This window comes from Urocampus carinirostris, chromosome 4 (genome assembly GCF_059441175.1).
Source record: "Urocampus carinirostris isolate Australia breed hairy pipefish chromosome 4, RoL_Ucar_1.0, whole genome shotgun sequence".
In the NCBI taxonomy this organism is placed as follows: Eukaryota; Metazoa; Chordata; class Actinopteri; order Syngnathiformes; family Syngnathidae; genus Urocampus; species Urocampus carinirostris.
The window spans coordinates 44,106,647-44,129,121 of record NC_142352.1 but is presented as its reverse complement, the minus strand read 5'-3'; the positions used below and the strand labels follow the sequence as shown (position 1 = coordinate 44,129,121).

The following is a 22,475-nucleotide window of genomic DNA, read 5'->3' as shown; positions in this document are numbered from 1 at the left end:
TACTACTTCTACAGACAATCAAATTATTTTTTAATGACGAACATAAATGTTTGAAATATCTTTACCAAGTATTTTCGGCTTATTTATATTACAGCTTGTGTCCAAGTGACTATCGGCTTTTTTTTTTTACTTGCTCCGATAACTGCGACGTCATAGTTAGCAGTTAAGCCCCGCGTGCATTTGGTGCTAACGCATAGAAAAATTTTTGTTGATGCCTTTGACTGCTGAATGCCAACTGTGCCTTGCACCACCACACCTGAAACCATTCTCAGTTGTACCGGTTCTAGCTCTACTCCTGATTGTTAAGGTCATGTGTTTTTGGATCATGTGACCATTCAATTTGACAACTACCACAGAGTCGGATAGGGATTACAAAGAAAGGCACAGAAAATGCAAATGAGGGCTGTCTTGTGTAATATGTGAGCCCTACATTTCTAAACAACAATGCCAGGGCAACCATACTGTGGAGAAAAGACCCAGATTGCAACACAGACATAAATGGTCATCTTTGTGTTGTTGTCATTGGCAGTTGCCACGTTAACGGACCAATTTGTATTTTTATGTCATTGTTCCATGGGGATTGAAGGAAACTTCAGTGACCTAACATTCACCCCAATGGTACAGAGAGAGAATTGTAACGTTATTGATAGATAACTTCCACTTGTTTTTAATCTGGATGTATAAATATAAACTGGATTTTTGGGTCAAAAAATAAGTATTGTGAATACCTAGTAACTAGTAAATGACGTATCGTCGGACCTCCTGTTTCGCTCTAGTCATGTATTAAAGCAGGGGTCAGCAACCTTTTTGGTGTGGAGCGCCACTTTCAAATTTCCTTGTAAATCAGTGTGCCAATGTATTTTTTCAGTGTGTTTTATGTCCAACAGAGCTGTAATTTTACACCAGTCCAAATATACAACATGGATATACATTGAAATTGGATAACTCACCAGTTTACCTTCCACTATTCTTGTTCATCAGTTAACTAAAAAACAAGTGGAAAGGCCTGTAGCCATCCATGACTTCAACTTTTTACCAAAAGAATTAACCAGAATCAACCATTCTTCATCAACAATGAACTAAATTAAAAAAACAAGTGCTATGGACAGCTACCATACAATTCATCAATGATATCTTGTTGCAGAAAATATCAAAACGTGAAATAACAGCAGCAAAGCAGAAGGCACGCACGCACGCATGCGCACACACACAGACACGCGCACACACGCATACACGCACGCTTCTTAAAAATATTCGCCACCAGTAAATGGTTTTCTGTGCTTTGCTATTCAATGAACAATGTGATGACTTTCTTCAGTGGTGGTGTTTTTAGCGGTGACAATGGTTTTCAGGGTCTGTGTTTTTTGGCCAAACCTGGACACTGCGCGTTTTAAAGTCTCCGTCATGTTGGACTCATCCTTGAATTAATGTTCATGTTTCGTCTAGTATCGAAGTTTAACACTTGCTGTGCGGGGTACAACGATCTCGAGGCAAAATGCTCAAAACAGCACGGTCATTTTTTGCACAAAGCCCTTTTGTCTGTCCACGCTGGCTGGAAAGAACGAGATGTTTTCTCCAGAGGAGCCGTCATGATTCGTTCATTTATCGCGCTCGTGTGTTTCGTTGGCTGGGTTAAAACACGGAGCTCTCCTCTGCTAGTTGCCGCGCAAACACACACTCACACACGAAGAAGAGGAGGAGCGGCGCTACCATAACCACAGCGCGCAGCTGAAAATGTCTAAATTTCAGGTAAATGTGCCCATTCCAAAAAAAATAATCATTATTATTTTGCTGTGTGCTTGCGTGCCACTGGTTAACCCCTCGCGTGCCACTGGTTAACCCATCGCGTGCCACTGTTGGAACGCGTGTCATAGGTTGCTGACCGCTGTTATAAAGTATGAATAATGTTGGCAAAGACGTTGACAGATTCATCTTCTCTAGAAAAGCGTCATAAATTTTTTTCAGACTTCACCGCTTTGTTTTGTATTTAGTGCATATGTGTTGTGGAAAAAGGCAGTTTGACGATTTCCTCTCTTGAGGAATTTGGCGACCGACCGACAAAATGATCAAACATATTTAATACTCAACGCCATTGGCGCTGCGCTGTTTTCCACCAAAAGTGACTCACCTGACACCAGCATAATGGCTATCGCAAGTGGCATTGCATGCAGTCGGTGCCAAGTGTGTGCAGGTCTTGATTGTCCTGGAATGTATCTTGCATCCCTATTTAATTAAAACGATTTTTTTGTAAATTATTTTATTTCATCAATGTATGAACTGAAGAAAACATTATGAAAGCTGTTAAAGTATCTCTGGGTTCATTTTTGTTTTAAGGCAGTGAACACTAACACCAATTTTTGCACGGTGAGAGTTGACATACAGTAAGTAACAAAAGTGAGATGTCATCGTTATGTTTAGTTTAACAACACTGAAAAAACGTCACTTTGACGTAGCTGAGGACATAGATCAAGCTACTAAAGGTTGAATGGGACATCACCGCTAATGGGTAAGGTGTGAGCATGCATATAAGGTTCACACTGCAGAGATGAATGCTAAATTTCAATTTTAGGGCAAAATCCGATGTTTTCATGAAATTGTTCACATTTCCAACTAAATGCAACTTGTATGTGATTTCCTGTGACTTCTATACATATGCTGTGTGAACACCACCATATCCCATATGCGCAGAAGAGGACAAATGACGTCACTCACAATGCGTCCATTGCGTGCGGAATTACACATGGATGCTAACGCCGTAGCATCCATCCATCCATTATCTGCACCGCTTATCCTCAGTAGGGTCGCGGGGGTGCCTGAGCCCATCCCAACTATCTTCAGGCAGTGGGCAGGGGACACCCTGAACTGGTTGCCAGCCAGTCGCAAGGCACACAGAGACAGACAACTCACTTGCTCATTCATACCTAGGGACAATTTAAAGCGGCCGATTAACTTGACATGCATATTTTGGAATGTTGGAGGAAACTGGAGTGACCGGAGGAAACCCACGCAAGCACAGGGAGAACATACAAACTCCACACCGGAAGGTTTGATCTCACGACCTCAGAATTGTGCCGCACAGGCGCTAACCACTGCGCCGCCGTGCTGCACGCTGTAGCATATCTAGCAATTTGAAAGTTATTGTGCTACCAGAAGCTGAACAAAGTTGTCCCCCCAAATATTAATTCGATCCAAAACCTCATTTTCATTTCTCCATTGAATGCTTTCCCTGCTTTTGTCTGCCATGGTGTGTTGATTTCTATGCTATGCGGAAGAACATGTCAAACAGAGCAGCTATGAGAGAGTTGAAGATTAATTAATCAATGGTTTGAAAGTGGATGAAGTTGAAAGACAAACTCTGACAAGTTTTTATCCGTGTGTTTCACTTTGAAATCAATACTTAAATCAACCACAACCAAACTCAGTTTAACTCCAGCTGTGTTTTTAAGTATGCACACTTCTATGTTTGTCTGTGTTGTTGTAACACAGTGTGGTGCCTAAATGCAAAATCTGACTCCCCTTTGCGTGAACTATGCTTCTCAGCGCTGCGGTGTTGGTGATGTTTGCAGATGTCTTATTAAACTCATCAAATAGATTGCAATCACAATTTTGTTTTAACTACGCCATTCAATATTCCTTAATAAACACATTATACAGACTACGATCACGACACAGGTTCTGTCGGGTGCATAGTGCGCATTCAAGCTAAGGGGAGTCAGATTTTGCTGGGGTAGTCGGATTTAAGGTTTTTATTCCGCAGTGCAAAAGTTTGGCTAAACACTTAAACAAAATAGAATGTAGCAATATTCCCTCCAAGCTGCGTGTGTGCGCAATTGCGCACTACCCAGAGCTTTTCCGCGTACAAGAAAGTCTAGCCAGCTCACAAAAATCTGGGCTCGAAATTGCTAATTGAGAAGCGAATTAAGTCAAAGTTACAGTGCATGATGGTAAAAATACAAGGGTTCCCCTGATGTTGTGTTCTAAATGCGGTATTTGGAAGTCAAGGTCGAAGTTGAACGAAGTTGAGTAAAGTCAGTAGAGTTTTTTGAGAACCGGCTTCTTCGGATCGGCTCACTAAAAGAAACCGGCTCTTTCGGGTCTTAAACGGCTCTTCAGGTTGTTTATGCTTCTTCATCCCTATATGACCAAATATTATGTAAAATTATACACAAAATGACTTAAAGGAAGGGAGAATAGAACAAAAAAGAAAAAAATACCAAAATGAAAAAGTAGTAAAAAGCTGAGAAAAAAGAAACAAAAGAAAGAGAAAAAAGAAGGAAAAAATTCAAAAAAAAGCCAGAAAAAGTCAAGTCAAGTCAAGTCAAGTCATTTTTATTTGTATAGCCCTAAATCACGAAGAGTCTCAAAGGGCTTCACAGATTATTACACTATATTACACAGACTATTTTTTCAGCCGACGAGAAGAGTAGGTTATTCATATGCTATGGAGTAGAAGTGAGTTTTAAGTTTAGATTTAAACATTTCCACTGAGGTTGCAGATCGGATCTCAGGGGGAAGAGCATTCCACAGCACCGGTGCCCGGATGGAGAACGCTCTCGAACCAGCAGAACACTTCTTTGCTCTTGGGATCAAAAGGAAAAGAAAGAAACAAAGGAAACAAAGTAAATAGACAACAAAAAGAAAAAAAGTAACAGCTAGGAAAAAATAAACCCAATGAGATTTTTTTAAAGGAATTTTTAAAAAATAGAAAAAAGGGAAAACGAAGAAAAAGTTTGTGTTCCATTCAAATAATTTCCAATTATACCAAGTCAATCTTGTTGCCAACATTGTACTTCCACTAAAAAATGTGATTAAATACAGTTGTGTATCGTGCAACCGACTAAATAAGTCCCTAAAAAATTTGTATTTTAAGATACTAGGAAAAAAAATAAATGGAAATCTTGTGAAAGAATTGTTGTAAAAACAAATGACGTTTGTAGGCCGTACAAGCCTTGCAATAATACATTAGTCAATTCATTCAAAAGTGATAAAAATGTTTGCATTGCCTGAAACTCATCAAAATGTAAGTTGATATCAGGTTTTGGACATGTTTGATAATGATTTACATGCCACACTTGGGATTGCTGTTGCTCACTGTTGTTTCAAGCGTTGCTCGCCGACTTTGTGTGAACGTTCAGACCCGTGGAAAATTAGAGGGAACATTGGTATGTAGTAAGTAAGACTTACAGTATGTGTAGTATATGTGAATATGAATATATCACATTATAAACATATATACAAATAAAGGAATAATCAAATATCATTTACCTTTGGTGTGATATTACTTGAGTTTGTTACTTTTACAATATGTATGAAACAGATAAGCAATAATAAAGGGACAGTGTGTACTACAAGATGTTGCTGTATGGTCTATTGCAGGGGTCAACAACCCCAAATGTTGAAAGTGCCATATTGGACGTAAAAAATACAAATGAAAAACCAATTTGTTTGGAGTTGTATAAAATGACAGGCCTTATATTAGCCTTACTATGAATGCAAAATATGCCATATGTATTTATTTTTGCTTTATTAACCTACTATCAAAATGACTAAGTTGGATGCAACACATCTTGTAGCAAATGACGCACCACCTATTTTGTTGTAGGATACCGGCTCAAGTTTGACCTGATTACAATAATAATAAAGCACAATATGTGTTATTATTTTCAAAAAAATAAGAAAATGCAGTCAAGAAATCCAATTTGTCATGTAGTTTTTATTTTAAGGATTCGAAAAACAGGCATAACGTGCCTCTTATTTCAGCTCCAAAAAGAGTGCAATAAAACACAGCATGCATTTACAAATGATAAAAGGGTAGCCTTTTGATTCATGGACATATGACCAACCATTCAGTGCATGGGTAAAACACAGCAGCATCTTCCTCTCTCTCTCTCTCTCTTTTGATACAAAACCAATGCACCCATTCTCGGGCCTAAACAACAAACACTTTTGAATTCAAAATATATACTGACAAAAATCAGAAAAAAAATAATTAAAACAGCTAATTTGTTACCAAAAAGTGCTATTGACCGGCTTGTTTTCTTCTCCATTAAATGTGACTTTTGTGTTGAGTTACATTGTGAAGCTGCTCCATTAAAAGAAGCGAAGCCTGGGCCCTCACAGTTCGCCCCAACACAGGAGACATGGGAGAGAGGAAAAGAAGCGAGGGAGAGGTTTGCCGAAGGAATTGAAATGTAATATCTATGCTACACATTTTTACAGAATTGGAAATATTTAGAGGTGTTTGTGTCTTATTTTTCCTACAACTGAAACCCATATTAATTAAAAGAAACATATATTTCTCTCGCCCATCTTTTCCAATTTGTAAACATTTTTGGAAAAGCTCCAGAGAGCCGCTCGGCAGCACTAAAGAGCCCCATGTGACTCCTGAGCGGCAGGTAGCCAATCCACGGTCTAGTCAAAGCGAAAACCAGTGCTAAAAACTCAAAAAAGAATAAAAATACGGACACTCAAATTTACCAAAACCAACTATTTAACTTTTCAATGTTTTACCCAACCTTTAGGTAAGGCTCATGTTATGTAAAATAATCATCCACTTATGAGTATTTTTAAAACAAAATAATATGTCTGTGGTGCAGCACGGCAGCACAATGGTTAGAGCATGTGCGGCACAGTTCTGAGGGCATGGGATCAAACCTTCTTGTGTGGAGTTTGCATGTTCTCCCCGTGCACTCCGGTTTCCTCCCACATTCCAAAAACATGCATGTCAGGTTAATTGGCCAGTCAAATTGTCCCGAGTTGTGAATAAGCGAGTGAGTTGTCTGTCCCTGTGTGCCCTGAAGCTGGATGGCAACCAGTTCAGGGTGTCCCCGCCCACTGCCCAAAGATAGCTGGGATGGGCTCCAGCATCCCGTGACCCTACTGAGGATAAGCGCTGCAGATAATGAATGAAAGGATGAATAATATCTCATCTCATCTCATTAGCCGTACCGCTTATCCTCATTAGGATCGCGGGGGGGCTGGAGCCCATCCCAGCCATCTCCGGGCAGTGGGCAGGGGACACCCTAAACTGGTTGCCAGCCAATCGCAGGGCACACGGGGACAGACAACTCACTCGCTCATTCACTCCTAGGGACAATTTGGACCGGCCAATTCACTTGAAATGCATGTTTTTTGGAATGTGGGAGGAAACCGGAGTGCCCGGAGGAAACCCACGCAAGCACGGGGAGAACATACAAACTCCGCACAGGAAGTCTGGAGCTGGATTTGAACCCACGCAGGAGGTTCCCAAGACATGAACTGTGCCGCACATGCGCTAACCACTGCGACGCCGTGATAATTACAGTACTTATTATTCTTTTGAGGTCAATATTGTTTTTTTTTCTTTAATTACGAAATTTGTTTTACCACTAAAATAATAAAATGTGTCCCTTGAGGAACATATGTGCATATTATCTTCAAATATAGAAGGTATGAAACACGGTGACGTTTCATGTCTGCCAAGTTGCATTCATAATTTCTTTAAGAGAGAATAAAAAATAACATGGACAAACAATTAGTAACCTATTTATAAAAGCTACAAGATTAAGGTGTTTGATTAAGGTGCCACTTCCTCTTCTCTTGCAGCTATTCAGTCAACACAATTGGACTTACCAATTCCCTCTATTTCCATGGCCTTTTTTTCTCTCCTCATTGACTTTTTCTCAGCACGTAGTTTGGCCACTTCTTTTTCCCTTTCCGTCTGTGTGTCTGGGGCCAGCTCCTGGGGGCTCTTAGACCAAGCTCATTAGACAGGTTGAGACCCCCTTAAATAATACAGCTCCACTTACACTCCCTGCGTCTCCTCTCGTTTCACCTTTCGTCCCCTCACTCAGCCCTTTTTTCTCTTTCCCTTCGCACGTAACTAATTCTTGCTGAGCTTTTCCCCCACACTGCCTTGCTCCCGCTTCTTCCGTCTGTCTGATTTAGTCTGTGATGCTCCATGCTCTCTCGCCGACACACATACAGACCTTCCATCGCAAAATGATCTTTTATTGGTTCCCATGGTAACTAAGAGCTTTTATAAGGAAAAGGAAATTCTTAGTGACGGTTGATGGGTTTTTCTTTGACATGCTTTTCAACATTCACACATGCATGTGTATACATGCACCCTAATAAAAATTGAATGCCGTGGATACGTTTATGAATAGGTTTTATCTGAGTGTTTTTGAATGATTGAAATCGCACAAATGTGAAAAATAATATTTACCCAGGTGTCGGCTCTTCTATGTGTTGATTTCCTGATAGCAAAATCAAACCTAACGATATTAATAACGATATGACATTGGGTGGTTACCTACAAGTCTCAAAACAGTACTAGGAATACAGTAATCCCTTGTATTTGGTGAGGATAGCGTTCACAAAAGTCCTACAATAATCATAACCCGCAAAGTATACTGATTTGTTTATGAGGTAACAGCCTCCTATTTTGAGGCACAAAATAACAACACAGAAATACAAATGAAAACAGAGAATAAAGAATTCCATTGGCATTAAGACTCATAATACAATAGTAGAACAAAATTGGAGGGCTTCTAATTTCAGTGCAATAAAAATATTTAGAAAGTGAACAGCTACATACACACTAGCATCGAGGATCTTCGGATGGAGCCAATTCTCGATGATGATTAGGGGTTTCCCACAAGTTGTAGCTCCAGGTCATCAGTTTTATGGGTTAATGTATCTAGAATTGGTGAGGTACAGAATCGGGAGGGGTGGCCTGTTATGTAGCCTGAGCAGTAGGCTGGATCTGCAGAACTCCTATTGCTTCCTCTCCTGATGCCGAGTCAGTCTTTTCCCGGACCCAATAGTAATACACTGAGCACCCGCTGGTGTTCAGCATTGCTTTGCGCTCTACTGATTTAATTTATATATTTATTTTCAATGTAACAAAACACTATAATAGTAGCTGTAGTCTTTCTTTACTTTTTGTTTTGGGTGGGTGTCCACATTGACTTGTGCACTGCCCGCCCCGGCTGTTGACCTAGCCAATCACGGTCGCGCACACAGACAGTCATTCCCACCGAAGACTCACACACAGCCCTCCGCCGCCGTTGTAGCATTAGCTGTGTGTTCTCAGATTTTTGGGGAATGTTGAATTTTAGGCTAAATTTGCTTTTAGACTTGATTTACTCTAAAAATTGATTTTTGAAATTGGGATGTGGTGACCCCATTCAATGGTCCACATTTAGCCCCCCAACCCCCTAATTTTGAAAATACATAGTTTTAACGCCTCAATAAAAGACATTTTTCGTCTTTCATTTTCCAACCAACTAAAATATATTTTTAACAGAACCTTGGCACCGCTCTAATGTATTTTCGACCAAATAAACTGCGTGGGAAGTGTCCTGACTTAGAAGTGTTGTTTTTTGTTTTTTGTTTTTTAACATATTAGCCATCGTTTGGGAAATGGGTATCCTGTTACTTGCAAGCACAAGTTTGAGATTGTTGCCAGTGAAGTCAAATGACTTCACTTAATACTAAGCTACAGTTTGTTAAATAGAGAATAATTCTTGGAAGACAAAAAACTTGAGCAATTTAAGCAAACGAGAACAAAGATTTTCACACTGCTGTGTGGTATCTTCCCTTCTCCACCTGTGATAGCTCTTTTTGCTCAGCTCCTTTTTTCTCCTGGCCAACAGGTGAGGAGAAGGAATACCCTAAAAATCCTGAGAGGATTTAAATGAACTCAAAAAAGTAACCCAACAACTTGATAACAAATTTGAGGATTCTCAGGGATATACACAATATCAATGTCACATTCAACAAATTTGAGGATTCTCCTTCTGAAGTAATCAAGAAACAGATGGATTTTTTTTAAAAACAACATTTTTTTAACATTATTTCTGATATGAAAAGAGAGAAAAGAGATAAGAAAGTAAATAACCAGCAACACAAATAACAATAGTTAAGTTTAACTTTGCGTGCACGGGTGTGAAATCACTTTCCTCCCGCGGTGGGGAAAAACATGTATGAAGGCTGTCTGAACTCAGCTGGGCATTGTTCAAACATATTTAATCGAGAAAACATTTGATTTGAAACTTTTTAATGACACCTCAAATTACGCACCCACCTTTAATCCAAAACCCCAAGATTCACACCCCCATATATATATTTTTTCCAAGTACATAGTCATATATGAACTATAAATGTTATCAAATTCTGCCGGTTGTGTCACACGACCAGACTTTTATTAAGCATGCACTGTGTACTGAGCAGAGAAAAAAAAAATCTCATTTTTCTTTGTAACAACAATAGCAGTGTGTTGTTGTGTGTGTGTGTGGCAGTGCTGGACTCAAGAGTTTGAAGTTATTTTCTTTTCTGTGATGAATCTAATCCCTGGAAAATTGAAAGCACAATAACAATTTCATTAGCTGGTTTTCAAAAGAAAAAAAGACGGTGCTGCAACATAACCTTAACTCTTTCGGACATTTTTCATATTTTTTATTTTTTTATTATTTTTACTTTGTTGGAGAAAATGGTGTATTTATGTGTGTTTGCCATCGTTTATTAGCGTGTACGTGTGTTTGTTAGATGTAACAACCATGATAAGTAAGTGTTCCAAAGAGTGTGCGTGAGTGCTTGTGTGTTCATGTGTCTTGTTGTGCACTATGAGCATGCGTGATCAAAGCCCATTTATGTGGAGGCTTTATAGCACCTGAGCCTGGAGCAACACCACCGGGAGATTGTGGGTAGATCAAGAACGCACCTTCAGACCCGCGGGTTAGAATGCGGCATCACAGCAAGAATCAATCCAGAAAATATCAATTGCTTTGCAGGATGAAAAGGACCAAAAAGAAAGCCCACGATTACTCTCATGGTTTACGAAGCAAAAGGGAAGGGGACAGCAAAGTGGGGGACGAGAGGCCAACCATCTTGGAAAGACCAAAAACATTTTAAGTGTCTTTTTTTCTTTCTTTTTGGCATAGAAATCCATTCACAGAGAGAAGCTTATCGGGGTGCCCATTCATATGCAAAGTTTGGGATATCTCAGTTCATCTGGTCAGCTCACTGATGTGTTTTTTGAAATCTGTTTGAAGCACAGGTGCAGCGTTTGCTCAACACAGTATAACCGCTCAATGCCCAGACCACCTAAGAATAAAGCACTTGAAGGCCTTCTGCTTGTATTTGAAATGTTTGCGAGATGATCACTGAAGGGTTACCTCGGAGCGGCATTAGCTCAAGCGGTAGAGAGCTCATTTTGGGATCAAGAGATCGCAGGTTTGATTCCCGGCTACTCCGTGTTATATGTCGAAGTGTCCTTGGGCAAGACACTGAATCCCTAATGCGCCCAATAAGCAAGTCAGCGCCTTGCATGGCTGCATGGCCGCTATTGGTGTGTGAGTGTGTGTGAAGCACATTGTAAAGTGCTTTGGGAGGTCTTCATTGACTTGAAAAGAGCTATATAAATGCAGACCATCTTCTTTGCAGTGAGATGCCTTGAGGGCCTGCAAGGCGCTCTCTGCAGGCCGTTTCAAATATCGGAATCATGTGCTGTTAATTATCTTGTGTCAATCACTACTTCTGAACAATTCCAAATTGTCTATCTTATTCCTTTCACTGCTTCCCCCCTGGTTGCTGTGTTTCCAGATGTGTGCTTTCATATTTAAAGAGTTAATGAATCACATTTCAGCCATTAGTTGTTGCAAGGCTCAGAATCCTCCCCTGAAGCATGCAGAAGATCCCTGGGCTCTCATGAGACCTAACAAGGGAGATTGAAATTGTTTATTTAGCCAATGAGATTGCCCAATCCAATTCCTCTCACTTGGCCCTGAGAACCCTCCAGTGAGGTCCCTCCATAGGGAAGTCCCCTCGGTGAGTGGAGTGCAAAGTGAAGATTGTCCCCTAAGAAATTGGACGGGACTTGCAAGGTTCCACCCCATTCCAGTAGATGGCCGTAATACGAATTGGCTGTAGACCTCAGTGAGGTATTGGCCTACGTCACATGTAAACAACTTGAGTCTCAACCTGTGGTGTGGCAGTTGGAGAGTCCGTGCAACGTTAAAAATGCCCACTACAGCTGTGTTATTACCGATTGCCTGGAAGCTCAACACCTTTTCCGTGTCTCCAATCAACGGAGGAGAAATGCGCGATATTGAAGACTGCTTCTGCGCTATGTAGCACTGATTCATCTTTACAAGGTACGTCCTCTCATTAAAAAAAATGACCCGTTCGGTCAAATACAGTAAGGGTTAACGTACAACGCATGTTCACATAATACCCTATGTTTCTGTAGACATAAATGACAACCTACTTATTAGTATCTTAATGCCATTTTATGACATATAGTAGGGGTCTTTAATGTGTGACACGATGAGAAGTAAACAAACACAAGAAAAGTCCACCTGACCCTTAAGCTGACATGATTGTCACCAACTTCCGTGTAGGACCAAACACCTTAGTTCATAAGGAATTTAATTCAAAAGAGTTGTCATTGGATATAAAAAAAAATCATTTCTACATTTTTTCATGATGCATACCTCACAGTAAACGATGTATTTTTCTTTTCTATGCCCACATTTATGTCCAAATTGTTGATCTTATCTGTTGTGTTCCAGAGTGGCCATCCCATAAGCATGGACAGGTTGGACAGGAATGTTCCCATCCTGTTCTTATGGTTCGATGTGGAGTCAGAAGTCATTCAGGACTTAAAGGCCTGGTCACACAGCCTTTCACGGGCATATCGAGGCTGAATCACGGCCAGAAATTTCTGCCCGTGAAGCAGACGCGGTGGAAAATGTGCAAAATTGGCTAAACCCGCTGTTTACCCGTGGTATGCCCGCGAAACAGACGCCGGCGACTGTTCCGCGTCCTTATCGCGGGTAACCGCGGCTGCATCACGGTACACACGCTAATGCACGTGATAACACCGCGATACAGGCGCAGAACAAACGTGCCATGACCGTGCTCCACCCGCGATTACCCGCTAAAATTTCGCGTCTAACCACGTCTTTGCCGCGGCCGTAGCACGTCCTAGCACATTCGTACCGCGTCTTTACCTCGTGTGTACCATGTGTGCCGCCCGCGGTTACCCGTGGTCTAAAGTTTTGAGCAGCGCAAAACTTTTTCGCGCTTCCAACCGCGTGTGAATTTCTTACCGCGTGAAAAGCACTGCTGTATCTCGTCTGTATCGCGATCTCAGAGCGTCCAACAGCGTCTGCTTCACGGGCAGAAATGTCTGGCCGTGATTCAGCCTCGATACGCCCGTGAAAGGCTGTGTGACCGGGCCTTAAAGTTGAGCAAGAAGGTCATGTGGGCCCTACAGGAGCTGCTGAAGAGGGAACAGGACCATGGCTGGAGGTCTCCTGATCTACGTGTACTGGCTGGCCCACGGTCTGTCCTACCGCGTGGTGTCACAGGTTGTCAGTGTTCCCAGGTCCACCGTACACAGAATTGTCCACAGTTGATATGGAATACATTGCCCAAAAGCCATGTTTCAGGCTCTGGAAGTCAGACCCACATTTGCATCCTGTGCTTTTCTGCATTACTATTCAATAAACGTCTTTATTTTGAGTAACACCTTGGTGGTTTATTTCATAATGATGTGAGACACTGTGTGTGAACTATGTGCCTGTTATATAGAAAACAACTACAAATCACTGGGTTAAATAATAGTTTACTTTCAGGAAAAAAAAAATATAAATTATAGGATGTGTTCGGAATAATTATTTGATAGTGTATAGATACACAAACCTGACATGTTATTCTTATGGCTGGAAGAGCCTTCAATTGGCCAGCAACAAATATGCTTTAGAATGGTCTCTACATTTGGACAACATTTTGAGAAGGTAATTAGTTTATTTAATATGTGTTTACAGAGAAGGCAGTGGACTATGTGATAGTTATTAGTTTCATCTGTATTTCCACGTGAAATTCGGAAACATTACTCATGATACATGATGAAAACTAATGCATTCTGATCTCACATGAAAGAATCATATTGTAAATATAACACGACACCCGAAATTGTGTGCAGTAAACAAGCGCATATATCCAGAACGTTATTGTGACTGTGCTGCTTTAGCGACTGGCCATGTAGATGTAAAAGAACGACTCATTTAAGATAAAAACAGGGATAGGCTGAACCGTGATTTTCTCAAGTTATCCAACTCTACGGTTTGGAGGGTGAAGAGTAGTTTGCGACTGCCTCGGTAAATTTGTGCAGTTTAAAGTAGCGATTTTGCAATGTTCATGTTTTAAGGCGAAAACACGATTTTCTCATTCATTTGTGTCTAACTAAGATATCTCAATATATTTCGTTGCAAATACATGCGTAGTTATGGAAAACTACTTACATTTGTGCGCTTTTTAGAGGACAGGCTCTTTCAGCTTGGTTTACTAAAAAGGGTAGTCTCCTTTGGCGCTCAAATTGCTCTTTATTTTTGTTTAATCCAGATATTATCAAGTATTATATTTTTTCATGAATGACTTAAAAAGGGGGGAACCAAGGAAAATTAACACTAAACATTAACAGTGAAAAACACTACCTATCTACCTTGGTCATATCCCTCAAGAGGGGTGACCGACAGCAAGACAAACACACACACAATAACAAAAAATAAAAAAAAGGGGAAAAAAAATAGCAAAAAAGACATACAAACATTTTTGGACCATGGCCAACCCAAATGTCCAAACACCCAAACAAGTTAGGCACCTAGGCACCTAAATTGGTCATGCTTTCGTCCCTCCAGATGAAACGGGACACAAGCTAGCAGACATGTCACTCGGGATGACACAACACACTTTTTTGTTCAACAGCAGGGCCCGACAGCTTTCACCGGTTTACCCCTGCCGTATCATACAGGCGCCCTGCTCATCCCTTAGAACCCGTCCAAACATCCCACTATCCTTTTACAACACCTCTCCACTCATTCATATCACCAACAAGAGCTCTAGCTTCCACTAGATTTAGACCTCTTTCTTGCAGTGCACTCATAACACCATCAATCCACGTCAATCGCGGCCTTCCTCTTGGTCTCCTTCCATTGACTTCTGCTCTGTAGATCCTCTTCAACATTCGCTCCTCATCCATCCTCTCCATGTGTCCAAACCAACCGAGTACTCTTGTCGACACGCTTGCTCAGTTCCACTACCACTCCAGTTCTGTCTTGCACAATTTCGTTTTTCAATCTATCCGATCTTTTCACTCCTAATATACTCCTCAAACACTTCATCTCAAAAACATTTAATTTCCTTCTCAAATCTGCGTTCAGCCGCCAAGTCTCTGCAGCATACAACACAGTCGGCACAATCACACTCTCATACAGTCCCCTCTTAACATCCATACTCAAACTCTTGTTGTTCATCACTCTCCTCAGAGCACCCAAAACCTTGCTTCCTTGATTCACTCCGTGCAATACCTCACACTCCATTTCACCAACTGCAGCCACATCACAACCCAAGTACCTAAAGCTTTCAACTTCGAAAGTTTTTTTTTTTTTTGTTTGCCCTTTCCAAACAGGGTTAGAGTTAGGGTTAAGGTTAGGTTTAGGGTTATGGTTAGGGTAAGGGTTTTTCATGATAAATTATAGATACTTAGACCAGTATTTGGGTCAAAATATATAAAAAGACACAAAAATTGCAATTTCTCTTTCCTTATTTTTTTACTTTGCCCAGTCCAATGACAGGGTTAGGGTTAGGGTTAGTGTTAGGGTTAGGGTTTTGTCATGATAAACTATAAATACTTCGACCAGTATTAGGAACAAAATATATAGATAGATAGATAAACTATCACTACATAGACCAGTATTTGCAAAAATACGATAAGAAGACACAAACTTAGCTTTCTTTTTTGCCCTTTCAAATTACAGGGTTAGGGTTAGGGTTAGGGTAAGGGTTAGTGTTAGGGTTAGGGTTTTGTCATGATAAACTATAAATACTTCGACCAGTATTAGGAACAAAATATATAAAAAGACACAAAAATTGCATTTTTTTTTGCCTATTCCAATTATAGGTTTAGGGTTAGTGTTATGTTTAGGGTTTGTTTCAAGATAAACTATCACTACATAGACCAGTATTTGCAAAAATACGTATAAAAAGACACATTCCTTTTTTTTTTTGCCTATACGAATTACAGGGTTAGAGCTAGGATTAGGATTTTGGTCGTGTTTTTTTTCATGATAAACTATAAATACCGTATTTTCCACACTATAAGGCGCACCGGGTTATAAGGCTCACCCCAGAAAAAATAGATTTTGGTCCTATATTTTCTGTACAAAAGGCACACCGGATTATAAGGCGCTACAATGGGAACATCGACAAAACAGTCAGGAAGTTCAGTCAAACTTATTACCCCCTTAACATTCCGAAAGCTTGCAAAGAAGCAAATAAGTCTCTCAGACATGTACGGAAACAGTGTCCGTACGATGTCACTCAAATGCATTGTTCCAAATATCATTCGGAAGGTTAATGTCTTGGGATTCAAGAAATGCCAACCATTCCTTAGTTTCTATTTTCTTTTTCGCTCGCAACTTTACTGTGCATATGACAGTAAAGACTTGGAACTGAGTTTAATTTAAAAATCGATATCACAGAAACATCGAGATCAGTCTGAAACAAGATACTGGGAAAATATATAGCCGGAGTAGCTCACCGAAGTCATTGTGTTCAATAATAATGTGCAACCATGGTCCTCTTATATCCGTGAGTGTAGTAAATCCAGGAGAGTAAAATATTTACAAATACAATACAGAATAGTAAAATACTGTTTTCTCCATGCTGTAGTTCTACCGAACATGCTATTCACATTCATCTTTTTCGGCCAATTGCAGGCTTTGTTTTGCCCATTTAGCCTATGCAAGCCTGCAAATGATAAAAAGGATCCGCCCCCTTTACCTCCGAATAACTTTAGCCATTGGCGATCGATTCAACTGATGATTGACACATCTTTTTCGGCCAATTGCAGGCTTTGTTTTGCCCCTTTAGCCTATGCGACCCTGTAAATGATAAAAAGGATCCGCCCCCTTTACCTCCGAATAACTTTAGCCAATAGTGATCGATTCAAATGATGATTGACACATTGGTTAGCCAATGAAACGCCGGTATATAAATCCCAGCATACACCGCGGACTACTTCGCGTTCGGGGGAAAATCTAGTTGGCGGCTGCTTGCATTAGTTGCAAGACTTTGCGACTTAATATTGATCCATATATAAGGCGCACTGTATTATAAGGCGCATTTTCAGCTTTTGAAAAAAATAAAGGCTTTTAGGTGCGCCTTATAGTGCGGAAAATACGGTACTTAGACCAGTATTAGAAAATATATATTCATAAAAACACAAACTTTCCTTTTTTTTTTTTTTGCCCATTCGTATTACCCGTGATTCTCATTTAAAGTTTGCTGACAAGAGCACAGTCAGTCAATGTGTACTGGCTGACTGTTTAAAATCTGAATTTGACACACAAATGCCTAATTTTACAGCCATTGACCAATATTTGTCTGAGAATGAATGCAATATCATATCATTTTAATTTTCCATGGATATGGGAATGTCCAAAATAGTTTTCCAACACTGTTCTCCAGCTGTTTCTGAGACATATCATTTTGTTGCATAGTCAAATATTTCCTCTTCCATAATGTTGATAAGATTACTAGCCTACACAGAGTATATTGTACTAAGGAGATTTGGTAAATGAGCTGCCATGATCTTGATGATCATGCAAAATTGCTGCTGTTCCTAACCAGTCAGGCGGGAAGGAGGGCGATCTCTTGGGCTGGGGAGGTCTTTCGGGGGGTGGGCTGTTCTGGTGAAAGGCAGTTATCAGCAAATTCCTTCTAAATTCAGTTTTGTTGTCGATAGTGCATCACTGAAATGAAAAAGAGCCAGGTCGAGTAAGCGGTGTGTTTTTATTTTAATAATAATCATGCAAAGATGGGATAGTATTATCCAAGGTCATTTGCATAATTGACATTGAGATGTATGTAAAGGATATACACCACACATCAAATTGTTATGGGCAAAACATGTTGTATTTTAAATACTGAAATCAAAATCTTGATAATTCTGATCCACTTCACAGGATTGCGATTTTAAAGTCATTTTTAATGAAAGACATCGGAATGTTGGATTTAAAGTAAAAATTCTGAAATTAAAGTATAACTTTTTTGTTGGGATTTTGACATTAAGTAAAGAAATGTTCACTTCAAAGTTCGATAACTCAATTTAGGTGAAATGCCTCTTTTAACTGATCCTCTTTTGTTAAATACCAACATCCAAAGTGATGCACTTTTTCAAGAAAATAATTCACAAAAATCTCTGAACTCGAGAACTATTGTACTTACAGGGTTTATTACACAGAACAAAAGTGTTGAAGCCGAAAGTCTTATCCATGGTGTGTCTGTTCTGCTACGACCTCCATAAGACTGAATGTGTATGTCCAAAGGAACAACAGTTTCATCTATATGTTGCCTCTTCTAAGCACAGCATATTTAAGAACAGGGAAATCTCAACATATGTAAAATTTAACCTATGCTTGTTTTTGTTCTCAATATGATCCTGTAAAAATATTTTTGTCAAGTAATTCTAATCCATTTGCCAGATTTCTGGGGAAAATATCATCAGCATTCTGAGATTTAAATATGACTTTCAAATGGTAATCAAAACATTTAAGTGAAGAACTCTCATTTTAAAGTTAGATTTCTTTCTGATCAGAACCCTGTCTTTTTTTCTCTATCCCTAGTCCTTTTCCTTAGAAGAGCCTCAAAAACCCACTATAAATTTTTTGTATGATGTTACCTATTTATAGATTGTGTTTAAATCAATTAGTTTTGTGTTATCAATTAGTTTTGTGTTAGCCGGGTAAAATATTTACAAACAAACTAAAAAACAGCAGTTATTTTGCCATGACACTTATTTGCTAGAGGTCATTTTTAGATTCAAATTTTTAAATAATCTACTTCTGTGTTTTTTCAGCTCCGTGCGGTGGGCAGTATGGCGGATCTGAGGGAATAGTTTTGTCTCCAAACTACCCTTTAAACTACACAACAAAACAAACTTGCTCCTACTTCATCAAGGTGCCTCAACAGTTTGGTATGTTTCGTTTGCAAATGGATAAAATAACAAAAAGTTAATTCCTGTAATTTACAATGCCTCTGATCGTCCTTTCCAGTTGTATTTGGTCAGTTTGCATACTTCCAGACAGCAATGAATGACTCAGTGGAGCTATTTGATGGCGCAAATGAGAACTCACGATTGCTGAGTTCTCTTGCAGGATCTCATACAGGTAAGAATTGTTATATGTAGTATATATATATATATATATATATATATATATATATATATATATATATATATATATATATATATATATATATATATATATTATGAACCTTTTACACAGAATGTCCACAGGGATGCGCTGAACATTGACATTCTGAGTCAAGTCAAATCATGTTTATTTGCATAGCCCTTAATCACAAGGAGTCTCAAAGGGCTGCACAGACCACATATTATTGCAAACCATGGACTATTTTTACACCATCACTTGATCTAAAACCTACATAAGGGCAAGGAAAAACTAAAAAACTTCAGACTGAGTAAAAAGAAGAAACCTTAAGAAGGGACCGCACATGAGGTAATCCCCCCTTCCAGGATGACCAGGCCACAACGGATGTTGCAATAACAAAAAAATACATAGATATTGTCAACATGAAATATAGGTCATTCATAAGCTATTTAATCGAAGTGTTTTTTAAGCCTAGATTGATGCAGTAAACTTAACAAAGCAGAGGTGAAAAACTACTGTACTTAAAGAATCAATTACGCACACCAATGCAGCGATAGGGAAAGTCTAATACATACTGTGTCACTCGTGCTATGGCATCCGTAAGTTAAGAGACACTGTGTATGTCCAAAGAAAGAGTGTTTACATCATTACGTTGTCTCATAAGAGCACAACATGTTTAAGAGCAGGTAAACCTCCATATAGGTAAAACAAAATCCTTTATTAAATATAAGTCACATTCATTTCTGAATATGTTCATATTAAGATAAGATATTCTAGCAAAGATAAGATGGTCTAGCAAAGTTCTATACAAAATATAACCAAATATTGTATAAGGGATTTCCCAAAAATGTTTACACACTTTGATTTTAAATAGCCATTAGACTTATTTTTCTATTTCAATTGGTTTTGAAAGCAGAACAATGCTTGTACCAACATAAGCCTAGTATTCACCATTATTACAAAAACAAATCTGAAGTAGATTTTAAAAAAAATAAAAATGTTTATTGGCTATTTAATGTCAACCATCTACAGTTCGTGCACCCACTAAGTGTGGTACGCCACGTTAACCTTAGATACATACCCTTTGTTTACATTTAGTGTGTTTAAAATTGTACATTGTATATACAATTGTATTTTAAAAAATGATGATAGAGGTGTTAGGGTGTCAGGAGGGTTGCCTTAAGTATTTACAACACTTGGCTGTTCAGGCTTCTTGTAATTTTCTTCAAAGTAAATAGTCTTACTTGCAAAACCAACAAAACATATTAATATATATATTATATGGTCTTTGCTCACCATTACCACCCGTCTGCCTTGTCCTCTGTCAAACCTAGCCCTTTTTTGCTCACAAAGAGAAAAAAAAAGGTAAAAGAAAAGGCAACTGACCTCTCGTCATAATCTTTAAAACAAGCAACCAATTATTGGTGCCCTGTTCAAAAGTGCCCTAAAAAAAAAAGAAGCACACGGAATAATGACGGACAATAGGTTTTGGACCCTTAACTTTTTAAAATCATGTTAAACCGTCAAACCCCGTCTATTTCTATGCTCTCACTCTTGCTTTCATTTTCTATAGTATAAAAACTTTAAAGCTGGTTTGACTTAAACACCCACCATTCTACCCTAATGAAATGAATAAAATGACCACTTCTCAAATGTATCCATTGAAATGATTGTGCCGTTTGAAGAAAATATCATGGAACACATTTATTTTTATTTTTTTCAAAAACCGAAATGGTGAACAAAAACAAAAAGACTAAGCATCGTATAATAACATAAAAGCTCACATTCTTTATGAGAAGCCCCCCAAAACTGCTTTGAAACAGTCTAAAATAAAAATACTAAAATAAATTATACATGTTGATAAAGTGTGTACCTAAACATTGATCATTATTAAATTATGTAGTTAATGAAGATTAATATACCAGCAAAAGCTAAAAATATAACATTCTTCAACAATTTACAGTCCTTCCGCCAGCACATTGATGGCACACACTTGTACACCGTTTTTGTATTTCGCAATCGTTTACTTCTTCTACTTGATTGTTGTCGTCACTGTTTTTCATTTTGCCTTCCCTTTTATGCCTAACTTTCTTGGGACCCATAATTATGGGCAGAAAAAGATGTAAAACCAACAAATAAACAATAAAATGTGATGTGGTCCCTCTCAAATGCACTTATTGACTGAACTGGTAGAAAAGATCCAGCAGGGCATTAATGCCATCTACTTGTTTTTCTTCTTAGGAATATTTTGCCATGGAAAAGGCCCACGACCCACTTTTGGGTCCTGACCTATCAGTTGGGAAATACTGCTCTAATGTGCCTAGAGATGCACATGATGCATTTTTCGAGGAATCCATTGAATGCGGATAAATTGGGAATAGGAACAGACACACCGCAGATTCGTGATTAATTGTGACCGTAGGCTCCCTGTAAATATCACTATATAGACTTTTTGTGACTTGTGAATGTTGTTGAAATCCAAAAAAAGGATCAAGTGCACTTAAAATTGGATAAGCCTGACGTCAGCAGTATGCAAATTGTTTTTTTCCCCCGCACAGGCCTGTAACTATCAACCAATATTGGAATAATTTTCTTGACTTTTTATTCCATGGACAATTGCTGTATCGTTTTTTAAGGGTTCAGTGCCTCAATTGCAAACCTTCCGCCCCTTAAAGCCTTCAGACGCAGCTTCGCTTCTGCCTACGGCTTTGTCTCTGCTGTCGAGGAGGGTGCCCGCCTCTCCGAGGCTGCTCTGCGTAACCTAAACTGTAAAGGATGTCTCACCAGGTCGGCAAGAGAGGGATGAAAACATGAATTATTTGTGACAGTGGCTGTTTAAAGTAAGGGATTTGATCATTTCCAGGAAGGCTCTTTTATAATATTTATAGCAAGTGTGGTGTGTATTATAGTTTCCTCAAAGTTTTTAAGATGCATGGCATAGTTCAGCTTTTAAATTAAGAGGTAAATTATCTTTAAAAATGGCAAAAATGAAATGAAGCAGACTAATAATAATGTCCGATAATAGGAAACAAATTATAATAGAACTGGAAATGTAAGTTTTAAGTGTTGCCATTGTATTGTTAATACTTAAAAGGAGGAAAACCATCTACCATTGCCATGTGTTGCAAATTAATGATAATTCTTCTCATAATTTGAAAGGAAGTTAATAATATATTAAACTGCATGAAATAATGCAAACAACAGGTTGAAACAAGTCGGATTTTCTCTTAATTATTTAGGAATGTGCTTTTTGTT

At 39.0% G+C, this 22,475-nt stretch overlaps 1 protein-coding gene across 1 annotated transcript in view; it reads left to right on the top strand.

Moving 5' to 3' along the window:
• Positions 1-22,475, top strand: part of LOC148367660 (CUB and sushi domain-containing protein 1-like) — a 654,387-nt gene that overhangs the window by 526,521 nt on the left and 105,391 nt on the right. The window contains exons 33-34 of the mRNA XM_088334675.1: positions 18,908-19,024; positions 19,104-19,217. Of these exons, the coding sequence (XP_088190801.1) occupies positions 18,908-19,024; positions 19,104-19,217 (231 nt within the window). The remainder of the gene's footprint in view (positions 1-18,907; positions 19,025-19,103; positions 19,218-22,475) is intronic.